Source organism: Bos mutus, chromosome 2 (genome assembly GCF_027580195.1).
Source record: "Bos mutus isolate GX-2022 chromosome 2, NWIPB_WYAK_1.1, whole genome shotgun sequence".
Lineage (NCBI taxonomy): Eukaryota > Metazoa > Chordata > Mammalia > Artiodactyla > Bovidae > Bos > Bos mutus.
In genome coordinates this window covers 66,240,786-66,260,237 of record NC_091618.1, presented here as the reverse complement: position 1 = coordinate 66,260,237, position 19,452 = coordinate 66,240,786, and the positions used below count along the sequence as shown (strand labels likewise).

General features: G+C 41.9%; 1 protein-coding gene across 2 annotated transcripts in view; it reads right to left on the bottom strand.

Moving 5' to 3' along the window:
- CCDC93 (coiled-coil domain containing 93) overlaps positions 1 to 19,452 on the bottom strand; it is a 103,240-nt gene that overhangs the window by 28,961 nt on the left and 54,827 nt on the right. For both annotated transcript variants that reach the window (XM_070389438.1, XM_005909400.2), the window contains 2 exons: positions 9,669 to 9,785; positions 5,841 to 5,903 (listed from right to left, as the gene is read on the bottom strand). In XM_070389438.1, coding sequence (XP_070245539.1) covers positions 5,841 to 5,903; positions 9,669 to 9,785 — 180 coding nt within the window. The remainder of the gene's footprint in view (positions 1 to 5,840; positions 5,904 to 9,668; positions 9,786 to 19,452) is intronic.

Genomic DNA, 19,452 nt, shown 5'->3' with positions numbered 1-19,452 from the left:
TTCAGAAAACTAAGATCATGGCATCTGGTCCCATCACTTCATGGGAAATAAATGAGGAAACAGTGGAAAGAGTGGCTGACTTTACTTTTGAGTGAAGTTGCTCAGTCGAGTCCGACTCTGAGACCCCATGGACTGTAGCCTACCAGGCTCCTCCCTCCATGGGATTCTCCAGGCAAGAGTACTGGAGTGGGTTGCCATTTCCTTCTCTAGGGGATCTTCCCAACCCAGGGACTGAACCAGGGTCTCCCGCATTCCAGGCAGATGCTTTAACCTCTGAGCCACCAGGGAAGTCCTGACTTTATTTTTGGGGACTCCAAAATCACTGCAGATGGTGACTGTGGCCATGAAATTAAAAGATGCTTGCTCCTTGGAAGGAAAGTTATGACCAACCTAGACAGCATATTAAAAACAGAGACAGTACTTTGTCAACAACGATCCATCTAGTCAAAGCTATGGTTTTTTCATTAGTCATGTATGGATGTGAGAGTTGGACTATAAAGAAAGCTGAGCACCGAAGAATTGATGCTTTTGAACTGTGGTGTTGGAGAAGACTCTTGAGAGTCCCTTGGACTGCAAGGAGATCCAACCAGTCCATCCTAAAGGAGATCAGTCCTGGGTGTTCATTGGAAGGACTGATGTTGAAGCTGAAACTTTGGCCACCTGATGTGAAGAGCTGACTCATTTGAAAAGACCCTGATGTTGGGAAAGATTGAAGGCAGGAGGAGAAGGGGACGACAGAGGATGAGATGGTTCAGTTCAGTCGCTCAGTAGTGTCCAACTCTTTGCGACCCCATGAGTCGTAGCACACCAGGCCTCCCTGTCTATCACCAACTCCTGGAGTTCACTCAGACTCACATCCATCGAGTCAGTGATGCCATCCAGCCATCTCATCCTCTGTCGTCCCCTTCTCCTCCTGCCCCCAATCCCTCCCAGCATCAGAGTCTTTTCCTTTCAGTATCCTATCATTTTGCCTTTTCATACTGTTCATGGGGTTCTCAAGGCAAGAATACTGAAGTGGTTTGCCATTCCCTTTAGATGGTATCAATGACTCAATGGACATGAGTTTGGGTAAGCTCCAGGAGTTGGTGATAGACAGGGAGGCCTGGCGTGCTGCAGTTCATGGGGTTACAACGAGTCAGACACGCCTGAGCGACTTTGTAAAAAATGAGGTACCCATAGGTGCATGGGTTTATTTCTGGGTTTTCTATCTTGTTCCATTGGTCTGTATTTCTGTTTTGTACCAGTATCATACTTTCTTGATGACTGTAGCTTTGTAGTATAATCTGAATTCAGGAAGGTTGATTCCTCCAGCTCCATTCTTCTTTCTCAAGACTGCTTTGGCTATTTGGGATATTTTGTGTTTCTATACAAATTGTGAAATTTTTTGTTCTAGTTCTGTGAAAAATGCCTTTGGTAATTTGATAGTGGTAGCACTGAATCTGTAGATTGCATTTGGTAATATGTTATTTTCACAATATTGATTCTTCCTACCCAGGAACATGGAATATCTCTCCATCTATTTATGTCATTTTTAATTTTTTTCATTAATGTCTTATAATTTTCTGTGTACAGTTCTTTTGTCTCCTTAGATAAGTTTATTCCTAGATACTTTATTCTTTCTGTTGCAATGGTGAATGGGATGGACTCCTTAATTTCTCTTTCTGATTTTTCATTGCTAGTATACAGAAATGAAAGTGGTTTCTGTGTATTGATTTTGTATCCTGCAACTTTGCTAAACTCACTGATTAGCTCTAGTAATTTTCTGATACTATCTTTAGGGTTTTCTATATATAATATCATGTCATCTGCAAACAATGAGAGGTTTACTTCTTCTTTTCCAATCTGGATTCCTTTTATTTCTTTTTCTTCTCTGATTACTGTTGCTAGGACTTCCAGAACTATGTTGCATAACAGTGGTGAAAGTGGACACCCTTGTCTTGTTCCTGATCTTAGGGGGAATGCTTTCAGTTTTTCACCATTGAGAATAATGTTTGCTGTAGGCTTATCATATATGGCCTTTACTATGTTGAGGTAGGTTCCTTCTATGCCCATTTTTTAAAGAGTTTTAATCATAAATGGGTGCTAAATTTTGTCAAAGGGTTTTTCTGCCTCTATTGATATTATCATATGGTTTCTATCTTTCAAATTGTTAATATAGTGTATCACATTGACTGTGGAGAAGGAAATGGCAACCCACTCCAGTACTCCTGCCTGGAAAATTCCATGGTTGGAGGAGCCTGGTAGGCTACAGTCCATGGGGTCACAAAGAGTTGGACACGACTGAGCGACTTCACTTTCTTTCTTTCTATAGTTCCTTTTGGGAAGGAAATGGCAACTCACTCCAGTGTTCTTGCCGGGACAATCCCATGGACAGAGGGGCCTGGTGGGCTATGGTCTATGGGGTTGCAAAGAGTCAGACACGACTACGCAACTAACACACATACACACATCACACTGACTGATTTGCATATATTGAAGAATCCTTGCATTCCTGGAGTAAACCCAACTTGATCATGGTGTAGATCTTTTTTCTTCCCTTGTATTTTTTAACTATATAAGTCCGTTTAACATTTGTTGTAAAGCTGGTTTGGTGGTACTGAATTATCTTAACTTTTGCTCATCTGAAAAGCTTTTTATTTCTCCATCAATTTTGCTTGAACGATATCCTTGCTGGGTACTGTCAGCTTGACTGTAGATGTTTCCCTTTCAATACTTTAAATATATCCTGCCATTCCCTTCTGGCCTGCAGAGTTTCTGCTGAAAGATCAGCTATTAAGCATATGGGGTTTCCCTTGTATTTTTTTCTTTGTGTTTAGTCTTTGTTAGTTTGATTAGTACGTGTCTTGGCGTGTTTCTCCTTGGGTTTATCCTGTATGGGACTCTTTGTGCCTCTTGGACTTGACGGACTATTTCCTTTTCCATGTTAGGGAAATTTTCAACTATAATCTCTTCAAAAACTTTCTCATACCCTTCCTTTTTCTCTTCTTCTTCTGGGACCCCTACAATTCGAATGTTGGTGCGTTTGATATTGTCCCAGAGGTCTCTGAGACTGTCTTCAGTTCTTTTCATTCTTTTTATTCTGCTCTTCAGAAGTTATTTCCACCATTTTATCTTCCAGCTCAATGATTTGTTTTTCTGCTTCAGATAGTCTGTTATTGATTCCTTCTAGAGTATTTTTAATTTCAGTAATTATGTTGTTTGTCTCTGCATGTTTATTCTTTAATTCTTCTCCGTCTTTGTTAATTGATTCTTGAATTTTCCCCATTTTGTTTTCAAGGTTTTGGACCATCTTTACTATCATTACTATGAATTCTTTTTCAGGTGGTTTGCCTATTTCCTCTTCATTTATTTGGACTTCTGTGTTTCTAGTGTGTTCCTTCATTTGTGTAGTATTTCTCTGCCTTTTCATTCTTTTTTTTTTTTTAACTTTATTTTATTTTTAAACTTTACATAATTGTATTAGTTTTGCCAAATATCAAAATGAATCCGCCACAGGTATACATGTGTTCCCCATGCTGAACCCTCCTCCCTCCTCCCTCCCCATCCCATCCCTCTGGGTCGTCCCAGTGCACTAGCCCCAAGCATCCAGTATCGTGCATCGAACCTAGACTGGCATCTCGTTTCATACATGATATTTCACATGTTTCAATGCCATTCTCCCAAATCTTCCCACCCTCTCCCACTCCCATAGAGTCCATAAGACTGTTCTATACATCAGTGTCTCTTCTGCTGTCTCGTACACAGGGTTATTGTTACCATCTTTCTAAATTCCATATATATGCGTTAGTATACTGTATTGGTGTTTTTCCTTCTGGCTTACTTCACTCTGTATAATAGGCTCCAGTTTCATCCACCTCATTAGAACTGATTCAAATGTTTTCTTTTTAATGGCTGAGTAATACTCCATTGTGTATATGTAACTGATAGTGTTGGAGGGCTTCTTTTCCCAGGCTTGAATTCTTTCTTCCTTTTGGTTTCTGCCTTCCTAAGGTTGGTCCAGTGGTTTGTATAAGCTTTGTATAGGTGTGATTTATGCTGAGTTTTTGTTTGTTTTCCCTCTGATGGGCAAGGCTGAGTGAGGTAGTAATCCTGTCTGCTGATGATTGGGTTTGTATTTTTGTTTTGTTTGTTGCTTAGATGAGGCGTCCTGCACATGGTGCTACTGGTGGTTGGGTAACGCTGGGTCTTGTATTCAAGCGGTTTCCTTTGTGTGAGTTCTCATTATCTGATACTCCCTAGGGTTAGTTCTCTGGTTGTCTAGGGTCTTGGAGTCAGCACTCCCACTCCAAAGGCTCAGGGCTTGATCTCCCTCCAGAGACCAGCCTAGATCCAATCTACCAAGAGGAATTTCACCCAAAATGAAAGGGCCTTTACTTGAGTTCCAAAAGCCAGTGCATAGGAATACAATGGAGATCTCTGACTCAGCAGAAACCATCGCTCTGCCCCCAGCCTGAGCCATGAGACCTTAGAAGGTAAAGAGAAATACTGAGACCTTGGAGTCTTGGAAGAGCTTGGAAACTAAAGCTCAAAAAATATTTGATTCAGTCTTTAGTACCAAAAGTGACTTGACAGCCACTTAGGATTTTATCAAGATGTTCTGCCTTGAATGTTTTCCAGACTGTTATACAAAGATGGGTCCATGACTTGGCATCCTTTAAGCCAGGACTGGGGAGTGTGCACAGGAAGACAGCAGGAGGGGTTCCACCAAGGAGCTTCCCATCTAATCCGAAAGGAATGGAATCACAGAACAGTGTAAAGAAAGCGGATGTGTCCAAATGCAACACGGGCATCTTTAGAAAGAATTTTTAAAAACTCCTCTAATTTGTTATCCTCATGCCTGCCTTCTCAAACATTCTGACAATAACTGAAGAGGCCAGTCCAGGTCAGAATCACAAAGCTTTGTCAGGTTTATAATAAGTCAGGGAACTAAGTGCTGCTTACTGCTAGAGAAACTACCATTTTAAAAGTGCAAATTCATACGAAATTAAAAACATAAAAAAAATAGGGACTGTCTTAGCTTCAGAAATGTCTCTGAAGATCAGTCCTGTTTCTACATGGTCCAGAAAGTACTAGGTGGGGACCTCACAGGGATAGCTGTTGCCTGAGCACCAAAGTCACAGGGAGGAGAGCTTTTCAGACCCGGATGAGGACTAGCTTTCCTTAGAAACAGGGACAGAAATAGAAAGACCTAAACTCCCCTCATGCCAGAGCTGGCATCTTGTGTATTTGCTTTTCTCACCTGGTTTCCTAGGTAATTGGAAGTGGTGGGTAAGCTATGCTGTGATGCTGATGGAGGACAGCACCATTGCAATCTGGGTTAGGAAATGGATCATGGGGTCAAAACAGACATACAACCCCATTTTCCTCCAGAAACTCCCTCCCCCATTCTACCAGGAGATCACTGGCAATTCTGAACAACAAATTATACCCTCTGTAGTTGTGTCATTTTACAAAAAGAGACCTTCTCACTCTCAAGGAATCCAGTGTTCTGGTACTTTCTCCAGCCTGTGGCTTGGGGAGCAGGAGTCATTTACTATGAATGATCTTCTGTGTTCTTTCACATGGCCACCCTGCTTGTTAGGCCCTCTGTCCTCAGGAAGCTTTTCTGCAGCTCACGGCAATCTTCCCCTCCACCCAAGACCCTGATGGTTTAGAACATGGTAGCATGGATAAACATGGCTCGAGACATGCTACTGTGTGACTGCCCTTTGTCCAGATGGACCTGAGCCCTGAGAAGGAGACCGTGACCCCTCCACACGGACTGATGATGTGAGTGTCCCGTTAGTAGTGCAGGTCAAACAATTCCCAACAAGACCCATGGAGGAAGGAAATCTGCTCACCTCTGTCAGGGTTTTCTTTTTTCCTTCGTATTTGGCTTGTAGGTCAGTATGACTTGCCTGAAGCTGTAAATGAAAGATAAAAGACATCTGCTCTCATTTGATCCTCACAACAGCACAGATACTGGCAGTATCCATGTTTGACAGATGAGAAAATGGGAGCTCAAAAAGATTTAAGCTGAGCAAATGTGGACATTTTAGATTCAATTAGCACCAACCATGTGTCAGGTGATGTACTAGGTATTCTGCATGAATCCTAACAATGAATTCTTACATTCAATGGAAGAAGACATTATTCTTATTTAACAAATGAGAAAGTAAAGATTCAGAAGGGGTAAATCATTAAAATTTCATAGTTGATAACTGATAAAGCTTAGATTCAAATTCAAGTCTGAGTTTACTATATGGCTACAATCAATTCAGTTAATGAACATGCTGGTTCATAGGATACAAATTGCACTCAAGAATCTAACATAGAATTTGTGTGTGCATGCTCAGTTGCTCAGTGTGTGACTCTTTGCAACCCCATGAACTGTAGCCCACCAGGCTCCTCCGTCCGTGGGATATCCCAGGCAAGAATATTGGAGTGAGTTACCATTTCATACTTCAGGGGATTTTCTCAACCCAGAGATTGAATCTGCCTCTCTCATGTATCCTGCATTGGCAGGGGGATTCTTTACCACTGTGCCACCTGGGAAGCCCTAGCATAAAATCTGACAGGAAGGCAAATAATGTCAGATTGGAGAAAGGAGTCAGGACTTCAATGAAGAGAAAGAAGGTGAATTACATTTACTGCTCAAAATCACACGATCATAAACTTATATCTCAAAACTGTCATTTCCCTTTTCTTTACCAAAAAAGGTGTATCCCATGCTGTCTATGAACTTTTACAGATATCTGAAAACATTCTATTCAAAGCTCAAAGGGTTTGTACATTTCTACTTTTGAAAAGGGGATGTGGTAGAAAACCAGTTAGATTCATCAAACACTTCAGTTGTTACTTGCATACAAATTAACAATGAGAAATTATATCTTATGTCTCAACAATTATTTCAAAATAACTCATCCCATTAAAAAATATATATTCATTTATTTACTGGCCACGCCATGCCGCCTGTGAGACTATTAGTTCCCCAACCCGAGATTGAACCCAGGCCCCAGAAGATAGAGCAAGGAGTCCTACCCACAGGATTTTCAGGGAACTTTCAACTTGGCCCATGTTTGAGCCTGTAAGCGACCTATTAGAATTACATCATCTACAGATGTAGTTAGAATTAAACCACCTACACTATCATTACTCCTAAATCGTGCTTCGAGTTACCCGTCTTTATGACTGATGCATTTCCAGCCAGGCCTCTCAGGAAGCCATCACAAGCAGAGGGCAGGAGAGATAAAGGCAGGGGAAGCTGGGAGCTTTGGCCTCTCCCTTTGCAAAAGGAGCCATCTGTGCAATAAGGACTCCTACTAAACTATCTGTATCACTGGTGGATGAGAGTATTTCTGGAGGAAGTTTGTTTTTCTCTTGAAATCCTAATGGTTTAACTCTTGAAGCTCCGGGAAGAGATCCTGCCATTTCCCACCTGTTTCACCCACCTTCCTGCACCAACTCCCAACCCTGTACCCACCCACCCATCTGACATTTACCCAAGGTTCTGCTCAAATGAGGTATACGGTAGAAGACAAAGAACACAGCACAAACCTTGCCCCTCAAGTTGCTAAACCAGTAAGCTGAGGATTAAAGTATAAGAAGAGCTTGGCCAGAGACAGGCCTGGGGAAGCCAAGGAAAGAGTCAGCTTGCTCATCAAGGAAGGCTTCACCAACAAAGACCCATGAGGGCTGGATCCTGGCAGGGAAGTAGGAACTTGCTAAGGAAGGGAAGATTCTTCCCTTCTCTTTAATTAACTAAACTAATAAGAGCTTCCTTCATCTTTTCTCTAACAGGAACTGTCCCAGTAGCTTAGCTAAGTTTTTGTCTTGCTGGAGTCTTCCATGATTCTGCCACCTCCATCCTCTTATTTATCATGAACCCCTATACTGACCCCCCAACACTTAGCCCACTGGTTAACACCACCTTTGGGTCCTCCTTCCTCAATCTCAGGTTTCTTGTCAGTTAGCTACTAGCTGCCTTCCTGTTCTCTGCCTTTACAGCATATCCCCTGTTGGACCATGAGATGTTCTTCGTTCCTTCCCTTATTGTACTCCTCCTCCCACTTCTCTGTGGCCTAAGACTCGCTCTGTGGCTCCCATCACTAAGGCTGCAGGGGTATCCCAGTTGCCTTCGATCTACATGACCTTACAGATCATCTTGGACTTAAAGGGTCTGGATTTTCTCACATACTATTACGTGTAGAAGTGTAAACTAGTAAAATAATTGGTGAATAATTTGACAGTTTCTAGAAAAACTGAAAATGCATATATTTTTTGATCCAGCAGTTCCACTTCCTAAAATCCATTTTACAGAAATATTTATATATTTGCACAAAGATGACTGTACAAAGACGTTCATCATAGCATAAACTTACAACTGGGAAAAAAATCCTGGGAAAAAACCCTCATGAATAGAGGAACAGGTTAAATAAGCCATAACACATATATACTACGTCACACTAGGCAGCATCAGAAAGAACGAGGTAGATCTACATGCTCCGGTCTTGGCTCCACCGCTAACAAGCTGTGTGACCACAGGCAAGACTACTTCACGTCTCTGTGTCTCAGGTTCCTTGTAAATGAGAATAATAATAGTATCTCCTTCATAAGGATGTTACGAGAACTGAATGAGTTAATTATGAAAAATACTTTGTAATTACTCTTAAAAAAAAAAGTCCTTTTTAGCCATTACTATATCTGAGAGATATATGTGATAAAATAAATGAAAACCAAACTCAGTTTTTATAACCAAACAACCCGCCTTCCCCAGCTGAATGAGCAGATTTAAGAGCTTGCAAAGCCTAGAAAAGTGGGTTGCTTTAAGGAGCAGGACTGGACGAGTACCAGGAGAGTCTCATTTTTATCTTCATACAGTTTCATAGTAGCTGGTTTATTTATAGGGAACTTGGATTATCTCTATAATCTAAAAAAAGGGGGCTGAAGCATTTAAATTGATAAAGACAGAAAAAAGTGATGGCATATGTCTTCCCATCACTGCCTCCAGACCCTGAGAGCAGAGATCGCAACTTGTTTTTCTTTCACCACCATGGCCTATTTCAGTGCTCAGCACAGCGGTGCTCAGCTAATCTGTGTGAATTAATTAATGCTCTTCTTGCCCTGTGATCTTCTTTTAGAGGAGAAGTTGGGAAATGTTCTCTGTAAAGACCAGGTAGAAAAATATTTTGTTTTGTAGGTCTCAATTCTCCCACTGAAGCTTGAAAAGTAGCCACAGAAAATATGTAAACAAATGCATATGCATATATTTCAATAAAACTATTAATATTTACAAAAACAGGCTTCCCAGGTGGCTCAGTGGTAAAGAATTTGCCTGCCAATGAAGGAGACACAGGTTCAATCCCTGAGTTGGGAAGATCCCTGATGTAGGAAATGGCAACAACCCATTCCAGTATTCTTGCCTGGAAAATTCTATGGACAGAGGATACTGGCAGACTACCATTCATGGGGTCGCAAAGAGTTGAACGTGACTGAGTGATTGGCATGCATGCATGCATTACAAAAACAGGTGGAGGCTGGATTGCCCAAGGGCCAGATTACATGGATCCCCTATTCTACAGCCTCCTTTGATCTTTCTGACACAGAGATCTTGACTCCTTGCTAGTTTCTCCCTTCTTGAAGAATAGCTTTATTTTACTAGAATGAAATTATGAAAAAAAAACACCAACCTCTTCCAGTTGTTTGGTCTTCTGCAGAATCTGCTTGTTCAAGGAAATGACTTTTCGCCGATGTAGTTGGGAGATTCCTAACTTTTCTGGACTTTCTTCAGCTGACAGTTCAGACTGCTGTGGGAAACAAACAGAAGAACCAAAGGATTTAATTAGCTCACCTCAGTGGGCTAATCAGCCTGCCTCATCTGGGAGGAACACTGCTGGGCAGGTGGCCACAACCAAGCCCATGGGGCCCCAGGGTCCTGTGTAAAACTCACTCCAGCGAAGACTGTGACACAATGACCAAAGGCCATATCCAGAGAATCTACATTTCTGGCAAAGCAAACAGCATGTGCAGAAGCACAGGGATATATAATGGGTTAGGCTGATAATCACATAAGCAATAAGATCTTAAACATGAAGAAAAACATAGTCATCTTAATATCTACTTGAGATTATTCTGGAGCTATCAAAAATCATGAACTGATTCACTTTCATCAAAGTATTATAAGTATATGGTTAAAGAGTTTAACCATTCAGTAGCACTTATAATGAAAAGAAACAGCATTTCAAAGTATTCCCCCATCCATGGGACAACGTATTATTTCTATTCTGGTGTTCACAGAGGATGGATTTGAAAGGGGTGAGTGTTGCTGAGAGAGACCAGGATAAAGGTCCTGAAACTGTGTAAAATGATGAGGGGATGAAGAAGAAGGGCTGGACAGGACACAGACACTGTCAGGACTGGAGGGGAGGAAGGGAGAGAGTTCTGGTTGGGGTGATGAGATGAATGTAGCAACAATACCAAGAAACCATGCAAACAAGGAGGCAGATGGCCATTGGAGGCAGCTTGGAGCAGATGATGAAAACAAACACTTGCCTCAAGACACCAGAGGGAAGCCCCAGGAAGAAGAAACAAGAAAGATGACCCTATTTCAAAAGGAGTCCTTAAAACCTGTCTCGGCTGATCACAGAATAGACAGCTTCATTCACCTGCCAATGAACACCCATTATAGCTGCACTACCTTCTTTACTGGAAACATCCCAATTCCAAGTTAATCACTGGTCTGAAGCTCAAGTGCAACAAAACTATTTGAATATGTGATTCTCTGTGCATGTTTTAACAGTGATCATCAGTTTGAAAGCTACGGGGAAGAGACAGAAATGTGAAAAGGAGGAACTGGACGGTATAGTCATCATTTATATTGGTTAAGAATTTCCCTGAATAATTCAGAGGCACCGTTAACAGACGATGAGTGTTTTTGCTGCTTAACAACTCTGGAGGTGGGAGACAACCAGCAGGATGTGGCTGCCTAAAATGGCAAGAAACATCATTTTCCATCTTGTGAGCTGGGAGGCCGTAAAGGAAACAGAAAAAAGAAGCATTTGGTATTACAACACAGCTAGCCCTGACACCTGAAATTTTTGGAAAATGTCAACTAACATACTCCAGCTTATCTGAGTTTCTTCATATTGGAGTTAACTTTTAAAAATGTAACATTGGGCACATCAAGATATTTTCCACCTGTAGTCTGGGGAAGAAGAACTATTTCTGAAAATTATTTGAGAGTATAAAAAAAGGGGGGGGAAGGAAAGAGCACTCCTTGATTTTCAAGCCACTTGTCAGAAACATAATTAATTATATCATGGGCTTTGCAGGTGGCTCAGTGGCAAAGAACCCACATGACAAAGCAGGAGACGCAGGAATCAGGGGTTCAATTCCTGGGTCAAGGATTCCCTGGAGAAAGAACTGGCAACCCACTCGTGTTCTTGCCTGGAAAATTCCATGGATGGAAAAGCCTGAAGGGCCACAGTCCATAGAGTCACAAAGAGTTGGACGTGACTGAGCAACTGAGCATGTACACATACAATCTCACCAGTTATATCTCCTCCACTTTGACTGCATCATCCTGAACTAAGTTATCAATTTGTCCACTTAGCTTGTTACATATTTAGTAGCTTTCTTCTTATAGTTAATTTCAGATTTGGGATTTAACCTTCATCTTAGATTCCTTGATACTGATTTCCAAAATGTCACTGGCATATCCTCGGAGCATTTTATTCAGTACTTTACTAGCAGATTTACACAAACCTTCTATCTCATGGTTAACTGATATCTGAAATGGAATTAACTCCCCAACACAGGGACTACCCCCATGGTGTGTCTCTAGGTTTGACATCATGATGTCTTGACTGCCCTGACCTCCTCCGACTGTCCTTTTGCCTCTGGATCAGGCCAAGCTATGATCAAGTGGGCTGCAGGGTATCCCCATCTCAGTCACCTCCCAGCAAGGCTTTCTCCAGGCTGCAAGGGTGAGGGGGTACGGATGTACACATTCAGTGCTATTCTGTACCTGGCATGAGTTGGATGATGTCTCCAACTCTCGGCATGCCTTCCTGCTGGTAAACTGCTTTTATGGCCAGGGTCCCGACTACATTTTCCACCTAGCTTTCACACTCTCTTATCAGTGTACCTGGCAACAAACACAGCCTTGTTGGAAACTGTGCCTTTGACACTTTCAAGAAACTTTCTTACAGGAACATCAGTAGCTATCCTGCTATCTGGAAAGAGGACTTCCAGGCTCACTGGCTCTCCTGCTCTCTCTCACTTTAAATTTTTAGTCACATGGTTCCTTAAGATCCTTTCAGGGTTCTTTGAGGTCAAAATCCTTTTCACAATGATACTAAGATACGATTTTTTTTCTCTCATTCTCTCATGCTCATACACTGAAATTTTCCAGCTGCTATATGACATGTGATGGTATCACTGCTCTGATGCTAACGTGTAAAACATTTTTCATTATCATTTGCAAGTGAATTAATATGTAAGCTTTCAGGACCTCCTCAGTAATTTTTAGCTTCCCAGGTGGCTCAGTGGGGAAGAATCTGCCTACTAATGCAGGAGACTCAGGAGATGCAGGTTTGATCCCTAGGTTGGAAAGACTCCTTGGAGTAGGAAATGGCAACCCACTCCAGTATTCTTGCCTGGAAAATCCCATGGACAGAGAAGCCTGGTGGGTCACAGTCCATAGGGTCACAAAGAGTCAGACACGACTGAGTGAATGAACATGCAGTAATTTTTAAGAGTTCGTACAGGCTCTTGAAACTAAAAATTTTGAGTCCTGTTACTTTAAGGGGCCTAGCTAACTCACCAACTGGGACAGCCTCACTAACACAGCTCTACCAGTGCAGTGGGCCCATCTGTAACACCAAGAGGGGATAGTTTTCCGATTCCACTTTTACTAGACAACTGCTTCAAACCAACCAGAGAGAAAATATTTGTAGTTCACAGAAAGGATGCTCAAGTCTCCATATAAACTTAATATTAAACAAGTCTTACGACAGTATATGTTCCAAGCAAACATGGGCTTTCAAAATCCTTTCTCTTGTTGCTAGGTAGCAATTCTCATTGCTCTGTGCAGTCCCTTAAATTTGTGTCTGCAAAGCATTCATGTCAGGATATTAAGTGCCATTTCCACATCTGACATTTCTCCAGTGCAATTAAAATGAACAATATGCACATGACCAAGCTCACAGTGCATATAAATTTGCAAATTCCTCCATTTGCCTAAGTCTAGAGATGGTGCTATGCAAACTTCTTTGTTTAATGGGAAGTTAGTTTTAGAACAGAAAAAAACCATTTATTCTAGAGCTGAACTGAAGAGAGTTCTTAATCTAGTCAACAGAAAGCTGATTGTTCTCTATTTGAAACACTTTCTGTGTTAAGTAACTGAAAATTTTCATTTTTCAAATACTCTCCTCAAAGCCAAGAGAACTAGACCAAGGTCTGTGAAACAGTATGACTCATTTGACATTCTGTTCACTGAGTCTTCTCAGAAGAAAACTGGAACTGACCAAGTTGGATCTTAAAGGATGAGACTACATTGGACAGATGGAGAATAGAAGGGGCTTTATAGTAAATCCTCGACAGAAAAAAATTAAGTCCTTGGGGTAAGTTAACTGATTTCTACTTGAAAAGCCCAATGTCTCTCAAAGAATGCCAACCACCTATAAATATTCCATTTGTGTTTACATTAGAGCAAGGGCTAAAATGCCAATCTAATTTTGTTCAACAATTTCAGATTAAGAACGTGCTTTCAAAACGACAGGGTGGATTAAGATAGCATCTAGTGCAGATTCAATGTTTTCTAATAACTGACAGATGTTTGCAGCTTCTATTCTAAGGGGAACCAGATATAAATGTCATTCAATAATATTAGTCCAGTTCAATGTAAGTAAATTCCTAAGAGAAACAAAAAATGATTACTTTAGCTAAAACTATATACTTTCATAATGGAAGACACCCAAAGGGTCATATCTACACATCTACCTTCCTAAGTAAACTCCAGGAGTTGGCGATGGACAGGGAGGGCTGACGTGCTGCAGTCAATGGGGTCGCAAAGAGTCGGACACGACAGAACAACTGAACTGAACAGAACCTTCCTGATATAGGAATCTCTCCTATGTCCCCCCATTAAAATATGGCCACTAAAGCTATCAATAATAAGGGATCCCTAAAAAATTAAGGGGTCCCTATATCAAGAGGATGCCACAAATTCTCCATACTGAGCAGACGAATTTCAGTTGTCGGACCCTGATGAACCCTCCCACTGAAAACAAGTAAACAGGCAATATAAAATATTCATTTTTTAATCTTAAAAAAATCTATGAGCTAGAATATGTAAGAAATCCTAGAAAGCCAAAAAGTGGAAGTGAGAATCCAGGAGGTAGGTGTACCCATGGAGGCTGGCTTTTTTCTTGAATGCGTGAGTGAAGTTGCTCAGTCGTGTCCAACTCTTTGTGATCCCATGGACTGTAGCCTACCAGGCTCCTCTGTCCATGGAATTTTCTAGGCAAGAGTACTGGAGTTGATTGTCATTTCCTTCTCCAGAGGATCTTCCAGACCCAGGGATCAAACCCAGGTCTCCCACATTTCAGGCAGATGCTCTACCATCTGAGCCACCAGGGAAGCCCTTTTTCTTGAGAGTATTTGCCAAAACCAATTGATCTCAAGCTTTGATTTTTAGAATTCAACAACTGCTTTGCATAATCCTTGGCACAGATGTAGGAAGGAAAAAAGTCTGCAATGAGATTTTGTTAGAACGGATATGCCCTTGTGCAGTTCTATAATCTAAACACACACACTACCTGAATGATACCAAAAATCTACTACATGCACAGTGGGCCTGAGCTGGGTGTGCCCAGGTGCACATAAGAGCAAAAGAAAATCCTCTCTGGAAGAATAGAGCTCCAATTCCAGGTCTGATAGAGAAATTTTCAAGCAGAATGAACTCACAGTCAAAAATCAAAAGCATACACAATTTCATGAGCAAAAGTCAGCAGAAACGAAGAGCAGAAACAGACATGTAAACTCAAACATACATGCTCATTTCTCCCTGAAGCCACAGAGATAAAGTATAATCACTTTCATATAACAGTTCAAGTTTTCTAATACAGAAGCATTCCAAGCTTTACAAGAAGATGTCAGCTCCTTTCACCATCTTGGCTGCTCTCCCCTGGATATACCCTAGCTCATAATCCTTTTCAAGCATTCCTGATGGAATCTGAGCACAGCAGACTGGGATGGAACCACCCACTTTCCCTTATCTACACTCTACTCTCACTAATGCAACAGCATACATAAATTTGCTTTTCAATATTCTTGACTCCCACTAATGAAATCCCATGAATTTCAAAGACCCATATTCATGCAGCCTTGCTGAGTTTTTGAAGCATAAGTCTGGGCTCCATGCGCAGAGGCATGTAAAAAACCCCAAACATCCCACTTTTACCCACACAAGCTAATGTCAGGTCAGATGGCATGCTCATCAAATCCTGAATTGGCATAACTTATTTTTCTGAAATAAAAGAGTTCATGCTTACTTTAAAAAAAATATAGTTTGGGCTTAAAATTTCAATCTAAGATATTTTTGAATGTTGATTCTACTCTCTAATGTATTAGCCACCTTTTCTTTTCTAGCTTTAAATGACACTTAAATCGGATGAAGCTAATTTCTATGTCTTCATCCAAATTGCTAAAGAACCTGAAAGGGTATAAGCTATATAGGCTGTGTGGCTTGGGACAATCCCACCAGGCCAATTCATTAGCTAATACCACAATACCATTCCCTGCATTGTTAGTTTGTACATATTGCATAACTTAGTCAGAATTTAGGAAATCCTGGAGCAGTTCTGAGACACAAACATATTATCAGCATCATTCTTTCCAGATTTACAGGGTTTTTTTGATTGTTGTTTAGTTGCTAAGTTGTATCTGACTCTTTTGCAACCCCATGGACTGTAACCTGTCCATGCGATTTCCCAGGCAAGAATACTAGAGTGGGTTACCTTTTCCTTCTCCAGGAGATCTTCTCAACCCTGGGATATTCTGCATTGGCAGGTGGGAGTGTTAACCACTGAACCACCTGGGAAATTTCTTCATCTCTAAATTAGGATTGGTTTAAATCTCTCTCACCACTTTCCTTTGTTTCATCAACTAACCTTTACTCAGATCCTATAACATGTAGGACAAAGTGTTAGGCATTGGGAACATGGAAAAAGACACAAACCTCACCTCTGGACCCTCACGGTCTAGTCAGGTAATACCTGCTCATTCATAAATAAAGGTGTTGTACCTGCCACCTTCTCCCCAAGCCTTCACTGTTTCAGAGAAAGAGAGAGTTTTGCATGGTCTTCTGGTTTCTTCTTCCTTCCTTCCTTCCTTCTTTCCTCCAACAAACGTTTATGAAAACCCCATTATGGCAAAGGTGATATACAATGCTCCCAGCTCTGGTTGACAGTATACATTCTAGTCCTGGCAAAGAGGCAGAGACAAATGAAATAGTGCCTTGTGAGCAGTGCTACAAAGAAGACAACAGGAGCTGATCCACGCATCAGAGGATCCACAGGAGGGACAGTTACCCGTAATGGCTATGGGTGAGTCTCCACTGAGGCTGATGGATGACTGGAAGAGGCTTCTGCTGAGTGTTATGATCTGCCAAGTGGCACAGTGGTTAAGAATCAGCCTGTAAGGCAGGAGATGTGGACTTGATCCCTGGGTTAGGAACATCCCCTAGAGAAGGAAATGGCAACCTACTCCAGTATTCTTGGCTGGAAAATTCCATGGACAGAGGAGCCTGGTAGGCTATGGTTTACAGAGTCACAAAGAGTTGGATATGACTGAGCACAGCATACACATATGATGTGTTAGGCAACAGAAACAGAGATGGAAGATGAAATCTTGGCCTTCCAGAAGTTTACAGATTTAGAATATGACCTGTCTAGTACCTGTGACCTTATGTGAAGAAATGGAGTCTAGGAGGAAGGGGTTTAAAAAATCCCTCCCTCCCCAGCCCTCATCACCATGATCCCAACCTGGTTTTTCTATCTGTGTCCCAGTAGTAGGGCCCCAAGAGGCCAGCTCCTCTCCTGTATCCTGCATGCCAATGTTGCTAGAAAAATGGTTTTTCTTTTTGGGTGGGGATAGGTGATGAGATTAGAAACATTCACCTCCAAGCTTATCAGAAATCACACTGGCTCTAGCTCAGGACAGATTCTCCAGAGGAGTCAGGGACTCCTGGTTGCTTAGCATCCCATGACCTTCTGACTCAGGCAAGGTCCTGGGGACTGGTATCTTCACCCAGTCCCCAGCCCTCTTGAACAATTACTTTCCATTTCACCTCAGTTGGGTATAATTTTAAAGTCATCCATTCTGCCTATTAACAGGAGAAAAGTTCGGTATAAAAAATACCCAACTGTCACTTCTCTTTGGGTAGATAGTGACATTTCGAGTGCCAACACCAATCAAGTAGCAAATGGCATCCATTTGAAAACATATGAATTACATTATTCCATAATTCTTCTTTTTACAGGCTGATTGACTCCTACCCAGGGGCTCCTCAGGGGAGCACCATGCCTCAGTGAGAATTTATAACTCTATCCCTGTCCTTATACCTGAAACTGCCTGGGACGTAGTACTGCTCAGTAGATGGTTGCTGAAGAAAAAGATCATTCCATCTAGGGGGTTATTTCTGTCAGCTGTCTGGCAGAAAAGAAATCATGCTGAAGACTTAAAATACCTATAAATTATAGCTATTTTCTTTAAGAAGACTTTGTAAAATTAATTGGAAATACAACACCAGAGCAGAGAAACAAAGCATGAGGAGGGCAGATGACATATTAGCCATTGATTCTCGCGGGTCAATGCCATCCAGTGTAGTTAGACAGAATCCCTAAGGACCTTCTATGAACACAGGCTCATGGCAGTACAGCCATCATGAATACTCAGCACCCTCTGGTTTAGTAACAGCGACGCCCTACCTTTGGGGAATCACTGTTTCCCACTCTCTCTCTTGTTCCAGAGGGGCTGCTGATCAATAAGCCCACCTCCTGGCCAGAGCAACTGGCTGAGGAGGAGTATGTGACCTGACCTGTAACCAACAAGTGAAAGTGAAAGTCCCTCAGTCGTGTCTGACTCTTTGCAACCCAAGGAATTCTCCAGGCCAGAATACTGGAGTGGGGAGCCTTTCCCTTCTCCAGGGGATCTTCCCAACCCAGAGATCGAACTCAGGTCTCCTGCATTGCAGGCGGATTCTTTACCAGCTCAGCCGCAAGAGAAGCCTGTAACCAACAAAGGAGAACCCTTTCTTAGGACTTTACACACAGATATGGGAGGGTGCTGGAGACTGAAGCAGTCTGTGGTGAGGTCCCCCAGGTGATAGGGAGGCAGAGTGAAGCAAGTTTTCAAGGGCAGAGAGAGATGACAAGGCAGGTGAGTCCCTGGGACCCCTACCTTCATGGACACCCCCACCTCCTGTTCTGAGAGCTGAAAAAGGCTCTGTTTTGCTTATACCACCATTCCAGGCAGAGTTTCTATCACTTGCAACCAAAAGGCTCCTAGAAGGCTACTCTTGAGGTGAATGAGTGACAGAACTTGCGGCAGTTTTCTCGGCTGGTTGTATCATGTAGAGCCAACCTGACCATGGTTGAGGGGGGACAAAACCTACTTTAATGCAGACCACACCTACCAACGTGGCTGTCTGCTTTCTTTAGAGGAGACTTTCCTTCCATTGTTTGTTTGTTTGTTTGTTTTCCCGTTGGGTTTTTATATGTGCATCCCTGACCAGACCATGGCTATTACCTCTCTGTGGTTACACCCAGGTCCTAATCAACTAATGAGATGCCCCAAATGCTCTTGAAAAATAAAATTTCAAGACAGAATACAGGCTTCCGATGAACTGCCAAGAGAACAGCTCTCAGAATCAAAAGGTCAAAAGTAATTTGTGTCAGAATTTCTTAATTGCTGGACAGGAAAAAAATTTCAGAACCTACCGAGAAAAAGAATTCCTTCTAAAAATAAGTCTCCTGATGACCCAAAATGCCTCTTCTTAAAATAAGATTGAGATGTTGATAGTCTTCTGGCTAGGATATTACACTCTGGAGAGCTGGATGAGAACATTTCAATGTGGCATTTTCCAGTGATATGAAAAGCCACTCACATACTCCAAATAGAAAATTCCACAGTTTTCAATAGCTTAGGTGCGACTGTGTGTGAATGCTTGGGCTGCATCATTTTCCTTTTTACTTGTTTCTGTGGTTAGTTTCCAACATGACCTGGCCTCTTCACTCCACTCAGCCCAAGGTGGGCAGTTAGACATTGGGAGAGTCTAACGATGTTTTGTCACTGAAAAAAGCCTGGGAGGCAGACACTAAGGATGGCCAAGGAGGCTGTCATGCTGCCCTCTGAGGACACTACCCTGTCACAGAGACTGGTTTCAAAGTCAGACAGGCATGTATGCAAACC